Source organism: Eptatretus burgeri, chromosome 11 (assembly GCF_056783735.1).
Source record: "Eptatretus burgeri isolate ZD-2024b chromosome 11, Ebu_testis_v1, whole genome shotgun sequence".
Lineage (NCBI taxonomy): Eukaryota > Metazoa > Chordata > Myxini > Myxiniformes > Myxinidae > Eptatretus > Eptatretus burgeri.
The window spans coordinates 1,176,918-1,194,991 of record NC_140971.1 but is presented as its reverse complement, the minus strand read 5'-3'; the positions used below and the strand labels follow the sequence as shown (position 1 = coordinate 1,194,991).

General features: G+C 43.1%; 1 protein-coding gene across 8 annotated transcripts in view; it reads left to right on the top strand.

The window, feature by feature from the left end:
• The window catches only part of LOC147016270 (nipped-B-like protein), a 110,035-nt gene that overhangs the window by 27,573 nt on the left and 64,388 nt on the right, over positions 1-18,074 (top strand). For all 8 annotated transcript variants that reach the window (XM_085844845.1, XM_085844851.1, XM_085844852.1 and 5 more), the window contains one exon: positions 17,441-17,562. In XM_085844845.1, the coding sequence (XP_085700971.1) occupies positions 17,441-17,562 (122 nt within the window). The remainder of the gene's footprint in view (positions 1-17,440; positions 17,563-18,074) is intronic.

The following is an 18,074-nucleotide window of genomic DNA, read 5'->3' as shown; positions in this document are numbered from 1 at the left end:
TACAGGGACTTTCAGGAAGGAAAGCAGGGAATTTGAAGGAGGTGGGTATGGGGTGGATTAACCAGGGTAGAAAAGATCATGGTTTTGGGTGGGGGAAGATATGAGATAGTGGGGAACAGCTGTTTTGAAGACCTGGAGGGAAGAGTGCGATTGAAGAGAGTGTGGGAATTTGTTCCAGAGGTGGGGAAAAAGAAGAATGAAAGAGTGAAGGTGAGCAATAATTCTTGATTTTGGTAGTTTTACCAGAGGGTGGATGCTGGTGGACCTTGAGCGCCCTGTGGAAATATGGGGGGGGGGGAGAACAGGTTAGAAACAGAGCGAGGGGGGGGGAGAACAGGTCAGAAACAGAGCGAGGGGGGGGAGGGTGGGAGTTCGAGGCCAGAGAGGAGACGGTCGAAGACAGAAAGACCACCGGACCTGCTTGCGGTGAGAGTGAGAGACCCAAAGACTCGGTTTAATTGTGGGTGATACCAATGATCTGAAAACCCTTGGTTTCCACAGCATGAAGCTGCGAAAGGTGCGAGGTGGGAGCACCAGCCCAGAGGGGAGAGCAGTACTCGATCAGGCTGTGGATGAAAGCTTTGTACGTGATCAGGAGCTCAAGTGTGCCAAGGAAGGACTTTGCACAATAGAGGATACCCAGTTGGTGACTGGCTCTGGAGGCCAGCTTGGAAATGTGGCTTTCCCTGGAAAGATCATGGCAGATAGTGAGACCCAGAAGCTTGAATGAAATGACTTCTTCAAGAGGATTGTTGAGAAAGTAGATGGTGGGGTTTTTTCCAGACAGTCCTTTTGGAGAGACAGAGTGAGAGTGTAAGATTTGTCAGGATTGAAGGACATGTTCCAAGCGTTTGACCAGCTTGTAATTTTATCCAGATCTGCAGAGAGTGAAGAGGCTGCTGCTTGCTGAACTGAGGGATGACAGATGGTACTGCAGAGGGTAGAGTCATCAGCAAAGGGATAAAGAGGATTTTCCAGAGAATCAGAGATCATTGATGAAAACCAGAAAAAGCACAGGCCATGAACACTGCCTTGAGGAATTCCAGCCTGAACAGGAAGAGGGAATGAGAGAAATCCATTAAGGGCCACATATTAACTGCGACAGTGGAGGAAGTCTGTAAGCCATGAGTGGAGATTGCCTTGGATACCATGGGAAGAGAGGTTGGTGAGCAGGGCAGGGTGTATCGAAAGCTCACAATATGTCGAGGGAGATGGCTATGATCTCATGAATGGCATTGAAGACCTCGATCCATTGTTGGGGAAGCAGAAGCAGCATATCCAGTGCAGAATGACCTGGTCTGAATCCAAATTTATGATTGGAAATCAAGCCATTGGAGAAGAAGGAAGATTGGATGTTGGAAACGATGATAGATTCCATGACCTTGCTGATGATTGGGAGAAGGCTGATTGGTCTGTAGTTACAGGGATCTGTTTTTGCACCTTTTTATGCAGAGCGGTAATGTTTGCTGATTTCCAATCAGATGGCAGATGACCTTGAGCAAATGAGAGGGTGAATAGAACAGAGAGAGGGTGAGCAAAAGCAGCAGAACAGGTTTATAGGACACGTGCGGTGATGCCATCTGGACCTGTTGCCGAATCAGAGTCGGTTTCACAAGAAACTCTCCACCTTGTCCGGAGAAAGGGACGCAGAGTCCAGGAACAGTGTGTGCGACTGGGTAAGCTGGGTACAGAAAGCAATGGGTTTGGGGCACAAGAATTAGAAGCGAACACAGAGTTTATGCATTCAGCCTTTTTGTGTGCGGTGTGAGCTGTGCGGCCATTTGAGGTAAGGGAGTGAATTGAGGGGGAAAATACACCAGAAACATACTTAACTAGAGGGGGAGCACTCGGTATAGTGCAAAACCTCCGCCACCAATACTGCTAGGTCACTCAAGTGAACCTGATATCCTATTCATTCAATTTGACGTCAACAGTGCTCACAGAGTTATAGTTTGCAACTTTCCCTTTTACTTTTAACTTTTACATACTCAAGTCATTCGTCATAACGAGATTCCTTGAGACAAATTGATTTTACGTGGGTATATCCACCTGAAGTTCCAAAATCAGCCACAATTATAATTTTGGCATGTTTTTTGTTGGAAATCACTTATAACATGTAGAAATGCAAAAAAAAAAAAAAATATATAGAAATTTTGTTGAAAGAAAAGTTGCAAATTTTTTTTATTATTTTTATCTAACAATTATTTTTTTTTGGGGGGGGGGGGTTGGAAATCACTTAAATCATGAAGAAATGCAAAAACAAAAATTCAAATATTTTTTCAAAATGGCCACCATCGCGGCCATATTGGACTTTGGACCAAGTCCAAAATCTAATGGCATGATCCTTGGACCATACCTAATCCCCCCACCAAGTTTCGTCAAAATCCATCAAGGAGTTTTTCCGTAATACTGTTCACAAACAAACAAGCAGTCATTGACTGGTACTAACGAAATCGTCAACTTGACTTCTGACCTTGTCTAATAAAAGCTGTCTCTGGAGAAGGTCGCGACGCAAACCAGAAGTTTCTACGATGATTCTGTACCAAACCATCAAAAATCGAATGTTTTGGATGTTTGACCTCACTGTGAACTTGACCTTTGATCGATTTTGACCAAAATCTAATCAGCGCCAGCCACCACCCTCCTGAATCACGTGGTGTAATTTGACATTGGTAGCTTCTTCCGTTCTCGAGTTATCATTTTTTAGATGTTTGACCTCACTGTGACCTTGACCTTTGACCGATTTTGACCAACATCTAATCAGCACGAGCCATCATCCTCCTGAATCACGTGGTGTAATTTGACATTGGTAGCTTCTTCCGTTCTCGAGTTATCTGTACCAAACCATCAAAAATCGAATATTTGACCTCACTGTGACCTTCACCTTTGACTGATTTTGACCAAAATCTAATCAGCACCAGCCATCACCCTCCTGAATCACGTGGTGTAATTTGACATTGGTAGCTTCTTCTGTTCTCGAGTTATCATGCCTACAAACAAACAAACAAGCAGTCATAGACTGGTACTTATGAAATCATGAACTTGACCTCTGACCTTGTCTAATAAAAGCTGTCTCTCGAGAAGGTCAGGATGCAAACCAGAAGTTTCTACGATGATTCTGTACCAAACCATCAAAAATCGAATGTTTTGGATGTTTGACCTCACTGTGACCTTGACCTTTGACCGATTTTGACCAAAATCTAATCAGCGCTAGCCATCACCCTCCTGAATCATGTGGTGTAATTTGACATTGGTAGCTTCTTCCGTTCTCGAGTTATAACTTTTTTTTGGATGTTTGACCTCACTGTGACCTTGACCTTTGACCAACTTTGACCAAAATATAATCAGCACGAGCCATCACCCTCCTGAATCACGTGGTGTAATTTGACATTGGTAGCTTCTTCCGTTCTCGAGTTATCGTGCCGACAAACAAACACAAACAAACAAACAAACAAACAAACAAACAGAAACGGAAGGCATCAATATACTAAAGAAATCTTTAGATTTCGTAAGTAAAAAAATCAATGTCACCCGCAGGGTGACCCGTATCTTGCCAAAAGGTGACCACGTGTGACTTCTTTAAGGTCACACTGAGGTGAACAGAGCTGCTATCCACCAGGAGCGACTCCTTGAGGAATATCTGCCTACGAGAGATTCCGATGAGAATCGTTCTGCAGAGTAACCATGAAAAATATGCGTTTGCCTCATAACGTCACCAAATGACGTCATTATGTTTCAAGCTTGACATATCTAGAAAGCACTCATCGAGGTGTTCAATTTGAGGTACTACACGATATGGTTCCTAAAACTTGAAAATTTGACCTTGGGGTCAAATATGTTTGACCTTCGGCGCTAACCATGAAGGTCAAGGCCAATCGCCACCAAAAATTAATCAGCTGAGCGCCAGACCATGAACTATATTCCCATGAAGTTTGAAGACGATCCGATCAAAATTACACAAAAAATAAGGGTTTCGTCGACTCCCCTGATTTGCGACAGTGACCTTGACCTTCAAAATTTTATGCGCTGAAAGGGACCTCTATAGGCCTCTGATATGCGAAGTTACAAAAATTTCTATCCTCTGCAGAGTGATTTATACGTGATTACAGACAAAAAAAAAAAAATATGTATATGTATATATATATATATATATATATATATATATATATATATATATATATATATATATATATATACATACACATATCTTCTTCTTCTTTCGGCTGCTCCCGTTAGGGGTCGCCACAGCGGATCATCCTTATGATCCGCATAGTGATTTGGCACATGTTTTACGCCAGATGCCCTTCCTGACGCAACCCTGGTCGCCTCTCACGACACAGGGATATGGTACACCTATTTTAACCGGGGTATACACCGGCCCAGTATACTGGTACTCATTTCGCCGACCTCGGAAGGATGACAGGCTGAGTCAACCCCCTGGTGTATTAATTCAGTGGCCTAACGGGGCTTGAACTCAGGACCTTTTGGATCCCAAGCCGCTGCCCTAACCACTGCGCCAACACCAGGTGTGTGTGTGTGTGTGTGTGTGTGTGTGTGTGTGTGTGTGTGTGTGTGTGTGTGTGTGTGTGTGTGTGTGTGTATATATGAAAGTCAAGGTCAATCGCCACCAAAAATTAATCAGCTGAGCGCCAGACCATGAAGTTTGAAGACGATCCGATCAAAATTTCTCAAAAAATAAGGGTTTCATCGACTCCCCTGATTTGCGACAAAGTGACCTTGACCTTCAAAATTTTATGCTCTGAAAGGGACCTCTATAGGCCTCTGATATGCGAAGTTACAAAAATTTCCAATGATAACTGTGCTCTGCAGAATTTTTTATGCGTGATTACAGACAAAAAAAACAAAAAACATCCAAGCTGACTAACATATCTTGCAAAAACTTCGTTTTGGCAAGATAACAAACAAACAAACGGAAGTCATCAACATACTTACGAAATCTTTAGATTTCGTAAGTAACAAACAAACAAGCAGTCATAGACTGGTACTTACGAAATCGTCAACTTGACCTCTGACCTTGTCTCATAAAAGCTGTCTTGAGAGAAGGTAGCGACGCAAACCAGAAGTTTCTACGATTATTCTGTACCAAACTATCAAAAATCGAATGTTTTGGATGTTTGACCTCATTGTGACCTTGACCTTTGACCGATTTTGACCAAAATCTAATCGGCGCTTGCCACCACCCTCCTGAATGACGTGGTGTAATTTGACATTGGTAGCTTCTTCCGTTGTCGAGTTATCATTTTTTGGATGTTTGACCTCACTGTGTCCTTGACCTTTGACCGATTTTAACCAAAATCTAATCAGCACGAGCCGTCACCCTCCTGAATCACGTGGTGCAATTTGACATCGGTAGCTTCTTCCGTTCTCGAGTTATCGTGCCGACAACCAAACAAACAAACAAGCAAACACACAAACAAACAAGCAGTCATAGACTGGTACTTACGAAATCGTCAACTTGCCCTCTGACCTTGTCGAATAAAAGCTGTCTCTTGTGAAGGTAGCGACGCAAACCAGAGGTTTCTCCGATGATTCTGCACCAAACCATCAAAAATCGAATGTTTGACCTCACTGCGACCTTGACCTTTGACCGATTTTGACCAAAATCTAATCAGCGCTAGTCATCACCCTCCTGAATCAGGTGGTGTAATTTGACATTGGTAGCTTCTTCCGTTCTCGAGTTATCTGTACCAAACTATCAAAAATCGAATATTTGACCTCACGGTGACCTTGACCTTTGACCGATTTTGACCAAAATCTAATCAGCACTAGCCATCACCCTCCTGAATCACGTGGTGTAATTTGACATTGGTAGCTTCTTCCGTTCTCGAGTTATCGTGCCTACAAACAAACAAACAAACAAACAAACGAGCAAACACACAAACAAGCAGTCATAGACTGGTACTTACGAAATCGTCAACTTGACCTCTGACCTTGTCTAACAAAAGCTGTCTCAAGAGAAGGTAACGATGCAAACCTGAAGTTTCTACAATGATTCTCCATCAAACCATAAAAAATCGTTACGTCGACCGAAGCAAAAATCTCCATTTTTCCACGCAATTATACCTTAACATAACTGAACGACGCGTCTGCTCGAGCGCACTGCATCATGGGACTACCCGTGACGCGTCGAATGAAATATTTTTTTATACAATCTTAAAACGTCTCCAAAACATCCGATTTTTACCAGAATTTCTACAACCGAGTTTTAAGCGTCCTTAGCGATCGCAAAAACCGAAGAAAAAATTAAAATCGAAGTTAAAACGAAGTCGTAACGTCGAGCGAAGAAAAAATACTCCATTTCTCCACGTGAATTTACGGAATTATGTTTGACCTCACTGTGACCTTGACCTTTGACCGATTTTGACCAAAATCTAATCAGCACGAGCCATCACCCTCCTGAATCACGTGGTGTAATTTGACATTGGTAGCTTCTTCCGTTCTTGAGTTATCATGCCTACAAACAAACAAACCCAAACAAACAAACAAACAAACAGAAATGGAAGGCATCAATATACTTACGAAATCTTTGGATTTCGTAAGTAACAAACAAATAGAAACGGAAGTCATCAATATACTTACGAAATCTTTAGATTTCGTAAGTAACAAACACACAAACAAGCAGTCATAGACTTCACCCACCTGAATCACGTGGTGTAATTGGACATTGGTAGCTTCTTCCGTTCTCGAGTTATCGTGCCCACAAACAAACAAACACAAACAAACAAACAAACGCACAAACACACAAAAAACAGAAACGGAAGTCATCAATATACTTACGAAATCTTTAGATTTCGTAAGTAACAAACAGACAGGGGTGAAAACGGTAACCTCCGTCCATCTTCGATGGCGGAGGTTAACTCGAGGGGGAGCACTCGGTGGAGTGCAAAACCTCCGCCGCCAATACTGCTGGGTCACTTAAGTGAACCTGATATCCTATTCATTGTAGGTCAAAACGGATCAGACTCTACTGAACCACGATTGAATAAACTAAACTAGATCGACGCGCATGTAGAAATGCCAAAAAAATAAAATCGAAAATTTTTTGAAAAAAGGTGCAATTTTTTTTTTCTCTAACAAATGTTTTTTTGGGGGGTTGGAAATCACTTAAAACATGTAGAAATGCAAAAAAAAAAAATTAAAATATTTTTCAAATAAAATGGAAATTTTTTTTGAAAAAAAGTTGCAAAAATTTTTTTTTTCTCTAACAAATTTATTTTTTTTTGGTTGGAAATCACTTAAAACATGTACAAATGCAAAAACAAAAATTCAAATATTTTTTCAAAATGGCCGCCATAGTGGCCATATTGGACTTTGGACCACATCCAAAATCTAATGGCATGATCCTTGGACCATACCTAATCCCCCCACCAGATGGTTAACCAGATGTCACCAGGATTTGGAGGAGGGAGTCAGGTTTGAGAGTTCAGAATTGAGATTAGAAAGATGTTGTTTCCTGGCTCTCCTGAGGGTGGACACACACTTGTTCCGAGCTTTGTGGAAGGAACTGAGATTACCTTCAGTTGGATTTGCCTTCCATGAGGCGAAGGCAAGTTGTTGCAGGACAACTGCCACACAGCAAGCTTCAGTGTACCATGGGTGGGATGAAGGGTATGACGACTGAAGACGAGATGGAATTGATCTTGGCATGAGAGAGAGTAAATTAATTTGAAAGAATTCGCAGGATGACTTTTTCGGTGACAGTAGAAATGCAAGATCAGTCAAGAAGCTGGATGGCTGCTTGAAGTCCCTGCTAGTTGGTCTGAGTGAAATGCTCGACTCGTCAGCGCTGATGTGGTGCTCTAATAACAGCCAGATAGATATCCACTTTGACAAGCATCTGTTTAGATGAACCGATTGGATCAGATGAAGAACAGCGGATATTTGCAGGGAAATTGGTCAAAACCAACCCCAGAAGAGATTGCTTATCATTTATTGAGATTCTGCTTGGCAAGTTGACAGATTGTCAGGTCCGGTATGGGAGGGAGCATGCGCTGGAGCAGCGTGTTACTGCTTTCACTTTCCGCCGGTACTCCAAGGGCCTCCGTCTGGCCATCCTCCAGGCAGATTCATGGCCCATCCCCATCTCCTTGAGATGCTGATCAACCTGCTGAAACCACGAGGCATGTGGTCGGTACATTGGCCTTCTCCACCCACGAGGCTCCCTCGCTGAGAGAATCTTGTGAGCAGGATCAGTGTCAGAAAAACGAGCCACATGCCCACACAGCCGCAGCTGATGCTCACGGACTACGCAGGTAGCAAATCTCATTTGAGTCTCTCTCAGCAACCGCTCATTGGATGCAAAGTCCTTCCAGCGGCATCCAAGGATTCTCAGCAGAGACCCAGTACCGAAGGAGTTAAGTCTCTGTCTCAGATCTCTGGTCAAAGTCCAAGTCTCGCATCCGTAAAGCAAGGCTGGAAGCACCATGGACCTGAAGACTCGGACTTTCGTCCACCCGCACAGGTACCGGCAGCGCTACACCTCATTATCCAGTGAATCCATGACTCCCCAGGCCCGACCCAGACGTCTATTGACCTTGAGCTCACAGCCAGTGGAGACATGAACATCACTGCCAAGGCAAGTGAATCTCTCCGTGACTTCTCCATAAACGGGTGCAGACAAGATAGCAGCATCCTGGATGTCAATGAAAGTCTGACCCAGGAAACCTGTAATCCCAGAGGCACTGACTCCTCATTTAGCACCTCTAGGGCCCCCAAAAAGGATATCCAGAGTCTCTGCAAAGATGACTGCATCGTCTGTGAAATCAAGGTCGGAGATCTTGACATTCCCAAATGATGCAACGTAGCTTGATCGCTCCGACAGCCTCCCCAGAATCCAGTGCAAACAAGTGCTGAATAGTGTGGGGGACAGCAGAAACCCCTGAAGAGCTCCAGTTATAACTGGGAATAAGTCAGAGATGGAATCTCCACATCTCACAGCACTTTCAGTACCAGAGTATCGTTCAGACATCATTTTGATCAGTTTTGGTGGCACCCCACGAAGACCAAGAATCCCCCAGAGGGCATCCGGATTCACTTACTCAAACGCTTTACAGAGATCAACATAGGCTGCAAGCAGCCCTTGCCGAAACTCTCCTCTCCATTCGGTGAGGACCCGAAGAGCAAGGATACAGTCAATCGTTGATCTCTTTGGTGTAAAGCTTGACTGCTCTGGGCGCTGGTTCTCAAGCAAATGGTGGCGAACCCTATCAAGAATTATCCGAGCAATGACCTTGCCCGGCACTGAGAGCAGTGCCATCCCTCAGTCATTGTTGCAGTCCTGGGGATAACCCTTCCCTTTCCAGCGAGGGACAACAAGGCCCTCTTCCAGTCAGTTGGGATAATGCCTGCGTTCCAAACAGATCACAGAACTGCATACATCCACACAAGTGCAGCATTTACACCAGCCTTGAGAAGTTCAGCATAGATGCTACAGATCCCAGGAGCTTTACCCCGTTTCATTGCAGCCTGTTTCCACGAACGAAAGTGGATCACAACTGATTGGAGGGTTAGCATTAGGGATAGTAACACCCTTGACATCCAACTCAAAAGCTGGTGCGTCAGCCTGTAACAGCCGCTCAAAGTAACCGGCCCAGCGGGCCTTCACTTCGGACTCCTCTGTCAAGAGTTCACCACCCTCCGCTATAACTGCAGTGCACCGAGGGACGGGCTTGGAGGAACGCAATGCACAAATTTCCCTGTGAGCAGGATGGTAATCACGACCACAGAGGATGTTCAACCTCCTCACACATTCCTCACACATTGGCCTTCTTTTCCCCCCTCAACGAATGTGCAGTTTTATGCCTCGACTCCCTGAACAGCTCAGCTCTGCCATAAAGCCTGGCCCTGTGACTGGTCAACGGTATCCAGTGTTGCTTGAGAGACAAAATTCTTCTTCGCCCTCCGGTGAGTTCGAAGACATCTGCCGGCAACATCAACGATGGTTGTCTTGAAGGCACGCCACAACTCAATATACAGCCGAGGCTGGGATGGTACCATTCTCCTGGATTAAGGCTGTACCTTCAGAGTTGCTGCACAAGCCTGTGGTTAGTATAGCTATAGAGGAACTGAGCATTCCGGTAAAACCTGCAGTTCTGGATCATTCTCCAGCGACCAGCTACGAGCACATGGTCAGTCTCCTTTGCTACACCACCATTGTTGGAATACCAAGTCCAGTGATGAGCCTGTGTGTGCTGAAACCATGAACCAGCCACCCTAAGTGCACGACTTCTCGCAAGGTCCAGAAACTTAATGCTCTTCTGGTTCACAGTTCCAGACCCATGGGGATGAAAACGTGTCTCAAACATATCCCGCTCATTATCAGTTGATGCATTGAAATCCTCCAAGACGAGAAGAGTATCTCGCCTGAGGCACTGATCAACCACAGACTTGAGCGTGGCATATAATGTGTCCTTCATGGTGAGATCACTCGGCTCAGTCGGAGCATACACAGAGACCAGGGAAAGACACCCACAGAGTGATGAATCCTTTGCGTCATAATGCGCTCATTGACCGGTGTTAACTCAATTATCATTGGAGTCAGCTTAAGGGAGACAGCTCCAGCAACTCCTTGGGTATGGTAACCATCAGACTGACCAGACCTATGGGAGGTGTAACCCACCACCATGTTCTCATCATTATCAGTCTCCGAACCTCAGAGAGTGCTGCAATACCTGTGTTCAAACGCTGGAGCTCAGATGGTAAAGGCCCGGTCACACCTTGACGTTTTAGCCAGCGATGGCAACGTATTAAAATGTATGTAAAACGCTGGCTGACGTTGAACTTTTGATGTTTTTTTTTTTAAGATTCGGACGTATTCATAACGAGTTGGTCGTATGCATAACATATTAGTAATGGACACAGAACGTTTCGTTGTGTTATAGATAACTTATACCAACGAATGCTGAACCTGTTGTTGGCCTACACAACCGATGCCCAACGATAGTCTAACTTCGGCATAGCGCGTTGCACGCATCGCCGACGATGTCGTGACGTAGCCTATTAAAAGGCTGACGCACAACGATTCAAATCATAACTGCCGTAGAAATGGAAGTGTCAACATCCCGGTCACACCTTGGTGATCTTGCCAGCGTATGCCGACCTAAGAAAAATGTTTCTAAAACGTTGGGGCACGTCAAATACGGTATGAGTAAGTTTGGTATACGTGAGTAGAACGCTAAAGTACGCTATCATACGTCGTAGTAAGTAGAGTACGTCAAGAAATTTTAAACATGTTCAAAATTTTACGACGTACTTGGCGTATGACACACGTTCCGCATGCGATGGGGATAAGTTTTTTACACACGATATGTGGACGCTTACACACGTCCACAAACGCTACTTATAAGCTACTCATAAGTCGAAACACGTCGCGGTAATATCTTTTTTACGCGAAACTTATTTCTAACTTATGTTTGACGTGCTTTGAACCAATTCTTTACGTAGTCCCAACACACATCGACGTATGTAGACGTATTCCAATGACGTCTTCCGGTCGACAAAAAAAAAAAAATGAATGTGTTTCTAACTTACAACTGCCATATAAAGACGTGTTCCCAGCGGTTTTGGGAATTGGTATATAAAAATGCTGCTCATAAAAGGGGAACCCAACAGTGTTTTCGAGTTCCTTTTTGAGTCGATGTCCATGTCAGCAGTAACAGTATCAGTATCAGTATTAGTATTAGTAGTAGTGGTAGTTTGTTCATGTTGGCAGTAGTAGGTGGGTGTGAGGGGGAGGGTGTGGGTTATGATGGATCCTCCTTGCGTCCGCGTGTCCACGGGTAGGTTCATAGGCTGCCACTCAACGATTTAAATGGCTGCATCTCCACTATTGAAAGTAGACACTTGCGCTCAACAATTGGATTTTTTTTACACTCAACGACTTTTAAACGGTACCACTCACCTATTTTCATTGTTTACAATGAACGATTTAAATTGCTGTCACTCGCCTTTGTTTTTTGACGCTGGCGCTCGGAAATTTTAATCGTTTCTATTGAACGTGCTAAATCGCTCAAACCCCACTATTGAAAGTAGACGCTTGCGCTCAACAATTGGATTTTTTTTACACTCAACGACTTTTAAACGGTACCACTCTGCTATTTTCATTGTTTACAATGAACGATTTAAATTTCTGTCACTCGCCTTTGTTTTTTGACGCTGGGGTTTGGAAATTTGAAGCGTTTCTTCTGAACGTGTTAAAACGCTCAAACTCGACTATTTTAAATAGACGCTGCCGATGGACAATTGGAATCATAGCCAAGCTAGACATCGAAGTGTGAACATCCTCGTCATGCCGAAGAAAAGTTTGAGGAATGCTGCAAATAAGTGTCCTGGCCGTGGCCGTGGACGCTGACGCAAGGACGATCCATTATACCGACGTCTTTCAGCCTATGAGTAACTTAAAAGTAACGTCTGTCGATGTGTGACAACGATCGCGTAACGTGCCAACAACACGTTAATCATAGGTTAGAAATAAGTTTCGGGTACGCTAAACATTACCTCGGCGTGTCTCAACTTATGATTAACTTACAAGTAGCATGTGTTGACGTCTGTCAACGATCGCAGACCGTGCATACAACTTGTGGCCAGCGTAGCGGAACGTGTGAGTCGTACGCCGGCATACGTCGTGAAATTTCAAGCATGAAAAAATTTGAGGACAACCGAAAAGTACAACGTTTAAAGCCAACGTACAACGACGTATGGCAGTGTTTTCAGCGTGCTCTCAATGTTATCAAAACTTACCCATAACGTATTCAACGTGTGCCAACGTTTTAGAAAAAAAATTCAAAAATCGGCATACGTTGGCTAAAACGTCAAGGTGTGACCGGGCCTTAAGACAGACAGGTTATCATCCTCTCTTATGGATAGGACATTCCAGGCACCCACCCGAAGGGACTGCCTCAGGTTAACTCAAGGAGACCACCGTCTGGTGTACGACAGATTGTCAGTCCCAATGAGTTGCAGAAGTCCTTTGCTATCGTGCCATGGCAGGTGAGAGAGGTGCACACACGTAGCCAACTTTCATGGTGACACTTGATGTCACCACTTCTGATGAAGAGAGAGAGTATGAGAGGATGTTTTCTGCGAGCTGGTCCATGTTTTCGGCGAGCGAGATGTAAATGGAGTCATCACTTTGGTGAACGGTAAAACACACATATAAAGAAGAGGTGGGAGTGGAGGGAAGCTGCAGCCAGAGGTATTCCTGGGCATGTGGGGGAGTCAGGGCAGTGCATGGAGAGTGAGGAATAGAGTTTTTTTTATGAAGACAGCAACTCCACCACCAGGACGAGGCTCAGGTCTTTAATTCCAGAGGAGGGAGTAACCAGGGAGAGATCCTAAGGAGTCAGAGACGTCTTGAAGGAGGAAAGTTTCTGTTAAGCAGATTGTCTGGTTTGTCAGTGGCAACCTGTATGGAAGGATCTATCGTGTTTTGATGCATGCTAGCTTTGTGGATGTGAGTGGGGAAACTTTGAGGAGGGGGAAGATTTGAGGGAGAAGTGTGAGGAGGGAGCGTTTGAGAAAGGTGAGAGGGATGCTTGGAGGGGGAAAGAGTGAAGGTTGCTTTGAGAGGGAGGGGTGAGGGGGAGGCTTTGGGAAGAGGGTGAGGTGTGATAAGAGCCAAGAAAGAGTATGTTTGAGATATTGAGGAGTGTTGATTGAGAGAGTGAGATATGTGTTAGGTTAGAATGGAGCCCTCAGATGTTTGAACACCACACAGTTTGGGACACCAAAGGAGGAGCTGTGACTAAAGCAGAGGACAGAGAAGAGGTGCTAAGGGAGGTGGTAGGATTAGGGGCAAGATGGGAGGTGTAAGGAGAGGGTATAACAGGTGAGGAGTTGGGAGGAGTTAGATTTAAGGGTGTGGCACTGAAGTTGGAATAAAAGGACGATTGATGGAACACGAACATGCATTGCAAACTGGGTTTTCAATTTTTTTTTTTACATCAGAGCTGTGATTGAAGACATTGCGTGAGGGATGCAATGCAGGAGAATTAAGAGAATGGAGAAAAGAAACGTTGTAACAGTTGGACTTTTTCGACATGGGAAGAAGGAAAGGTTGAATTCAAAACAGGCTTTTGAAAAAGAAGACTAGTTCTGAAAGAGTACGGAGAACCACACATAACAGGTGAAAGAGGAAGTGAAGTTGAAACATTTTAAGAGACCGTTTTTTTTCAAAAAAATAGACAAGTTTAGGCACATTCAAAGTACAGTAAACCCTTGCCGTCTGCTGGGGTTACCTTCCTATTGGCTTGTAGCATGGTATTGTGTACACTGTGGTCCTAAATGAGGAGAAAGCTTAGAAATTGAACCCAGTTTTAATAAGATAAACAATGTTAGTGTTATATAATGCCCAAGTGTCTGTGCTTTCAGAAAATGTATACTTTGCTATGGGTCCTATGGATATAGTTGCTTACAAAGCATGTTTTTTTATCCAAACACAGTCTATTTTTTTTTCCATTTTTATAGCTCATTTTTTAGAAATGGGATTACATGTATGATTGTATATGTTGTCCAAAAATGGTTGAAAATGCATTTTTTGTTTGATATATATCATTATACATAAGAATAGAACAATTCCTCAAAACAGTACATTTCTTATGACCTTCTGCATATCTTGGCACCTTCAAATGTGTAAAATCTCAGATTTTGCAAAATTTCCCCCAGTCATAGTGAAGCTTACAAAAATCTTATTCCAGAAATTTGAAATGCATCTGATAGAACATCTTAAATTGCAATTTACTTCTGCATAAAGTGATGATTTAAAATGGCAAGTTTCAACATGGATCATTACTACATACCAGTTTTTAGGTTCATTTCCATGATTGGGTCAAAAATGTTAGGAAGTACATAACAAATTGCATTTACCAAGCTGCTACAAAATTACTGGTAGCTATAAGCTTGATTTTATAACCATAGAATAAGTTTACCAAGAAGGCCCTATGATATAAAAATAAATACCAAAGGCCAGTTTGTGTTCAGTATACAGAACATCAAAGGTCGTTAGGAAGTACGTAATGTTTTAAAGAAATCTGCACTTTTAATCCTAAGATGTTTGTTTGGTTCATCACAGCATTTATTTCTATGGTTAAGTTTATGTGCATATATATTTATGACCTGAATGAACACTGATCAATTTGATCAATTTGTTAATTTCATATGACCTTGACATCTTTGCTCAAGGTCAAATATCAGGTAAACCAAATATTCTCCATATATGTGGTTTCCAATTAGTGTATAATACATATCTAAGCCATCAGACCAATTTTTGAATGATATGAGTGGTTCCTTGATACAGATAATTGCTAACCAAATTTGACCATGTCAGAGCAATAGAAAGAGGAAGAATTAAGCTCTGCCCAAATAGATCCTGAATCCCCATGATGTTGGCGAACAAATGATATGCAAAACTTAATCATACAATGACTTTCATTTTTTGGTCCCCCGTGTCCTAAATGTGTACACAATACCTTGCTACAAGCCTATAAACTTCCGCGAACGGCGAACAGTTTATAACATGCAAGTCAATGAGATACGTTCGAACCTCCCAAAATAAGTGCAAAAATCCTAAATAAATAATAAAAAGGACATTTAATTGAAAAATAAGGACAATTGAATAAAATACGATAAAATATGTAACATTTACCATCAATAAGAAGGCTTAACTGCTTGGGGTACTGTTGATGGGTATCCCCGGTCAGTTCTGCTTGAACATAGCCGCCATGACACGGAGGCAGCCGATCGATCTCCCAGGAGTGACCCACAAACCCCTCACATCTAAAATGTTGTATTCTTGCCTTTGTGGAGATGTATTATGCTGATCTCGCCCTAAAATTATTGTTGCATTGACGAACCTAATGAATAGTGGACTCATTGATGTTGTAGTGTTTCACCAACACAGTAACACGTGCACCACTCTCAAGTCGATCTAATAGTTTCACTTTTTCAATTTTCTTCACTTTCTTCACTTTTTTTTATTCTGCTCTTCAGCAGATGCGCCACTTAATGGATATTTTGGATAAATAAGCAGGATACAAAGTTTTATCACAATAAAATACCGCACCTCACCAACCACCAAGCAGCCAGAAGACAATGATGCGGCGTTGCAGCGGATGCTGGAAGACGCAGAATGTAAATTTTCAAATTGTTATATTTTCTGGCGATACGGTACAATTATAATTTAACACGTAATGTTTAATGAAGGAAAAAATTGTTATCCAAACATTGAAAGTGTTAAAATACCAATGACATTCGTATGATTTCAGGGTGGGTGGGGTTTATTTTGTCTGCAGTTGGAGGATGTTCCTGGAAGACACGGAAGGCAAATTTTTAGATATTTCCGGCAATATAGCACAGTTATGTTTTAACAAGCAATGTTAAATGAATGAAAATATTGTTATCCAAGCATTGAAAGTGTTAAAAAACTAATGAAAACCTAAGGAGTTTGAGGTGGGAGGAGATAATTTTTTCCGCGGATACGCGATGGTTGACTGAACACTGCCCCCATGCCAAATAAATAAATAAATATATCCTCGAGCGCGTGACGTTGCTGGGGCGCCTTTGGCGCCCAGCAATGCCGCCGTGCAGCACATGGAGACAGGATTAGGAGGGAGCGCTGCACAACAATTCCGATGAAACTTGATCACCGCCTTCATCACCCGTGATGAACTAAAGTTTGTTCACGACATGAAAAAAAAATTGCGGTCTCAGGGTTTCTACGTGGGGGTTATCCCCCAAAATATGTATTTGCTTTCTTCTCTCAAACCACACGCACAATTTCGATGAAACTTGACCATAACCTTTATCACCCGTGATGTCCCAATGTTTGTTTATGGCATTAAAAAAAATAATCTAGAGGTATTTATTTTCTTCTCCGTTACATATTTTGTGGGTCATCCATGCCTACTAGTGGTTCCCTGGTTATCTTATCCAGCCACTACCAGGTGAGTGCCCAGTGGTCAGGCACCTATGTTTTATATTTTAAGACATGAAACAAAGGGTATTGAAAGAATGGAGGGATTGTGGTGAAAAAAACTGAAGGTAATAGGTAGAAAATACAATAACACGATTGTGCACACAAAGGAAAGCATAGGCCTCAAGGAAACCCGAATATGAAAAGACCGACGAAGACTCACCAATTAGCACAAGTTTTAACACAAAACAAAACAACAAACGCACAGTAAAGACGGAGACAACAAAATAACAGGAAAAACGTGACAAAAACGACCAGGAAACTTATCTTTGAGAAGTTCGGCAGAGATCCTTAGGGACACCACCATACCTCAAGAACCTGGAGCTTCAGGTCGAAATGGAATTTTCAGTCTTTTGTAAAAATGAAAAGGTTTCTGATAATCATTGATGCTTTTTGTTGTCCTTTTGTTTTTGTACATCTCATTGTCTTAACCTGTCCTGTTTTGTACTCCAGAGAGCTGAAGGAAAGCTTAGGTAGTGAGGAGCCAGAAGGAGCCCTTCCTGCATTGCTGCAGTCTGTTCTTTCACGCAGTCCAAACGTCTTCAAAGAGAAGTCTCTGCACAGCCTGTATGGAGGTAAGCGATGGAAAGCAGGCTTCGACCTGGCAAAAGATCAGCAAAAAGTGACTGGGGACTCTTGCAAATGTGTGTGAGGAGGGGGAGAGGGGGGGGTGGTTGTAGGAATATGTGGGGGTTGTAGGAATATGTGGGGGAGGATGGGTGAACTGGTAGGAATGTGTGAGGAAGGGGATGGGAGACTGGTAGGAATGTGTGTGAAGAGGGGGAGGGGAGACTGGAAGGAATATTCTGGTGGTTGCAGGAGATTTGTCAAAATGTGCTGGGGTGGGATTACCAGGGGAGAGGGGCTGCAGTTGGTTGGATTGCGCTGTTTGGTGAGGGAGGGTGTGAGGTGCAATTTATAGGAATGTGCTGGGGGGTTGGGGGGGGCTGGTTGGTTGGGCTGGTACATGGAATATCTCAATACGAGTACAATGCAAATGGGTTGTGTCGACACAGAAATATTAAAAATTGAAACATATATGTCGGGGAGTCCAATTGACTTGTCTTTTTGAAAACGACATTGAAAA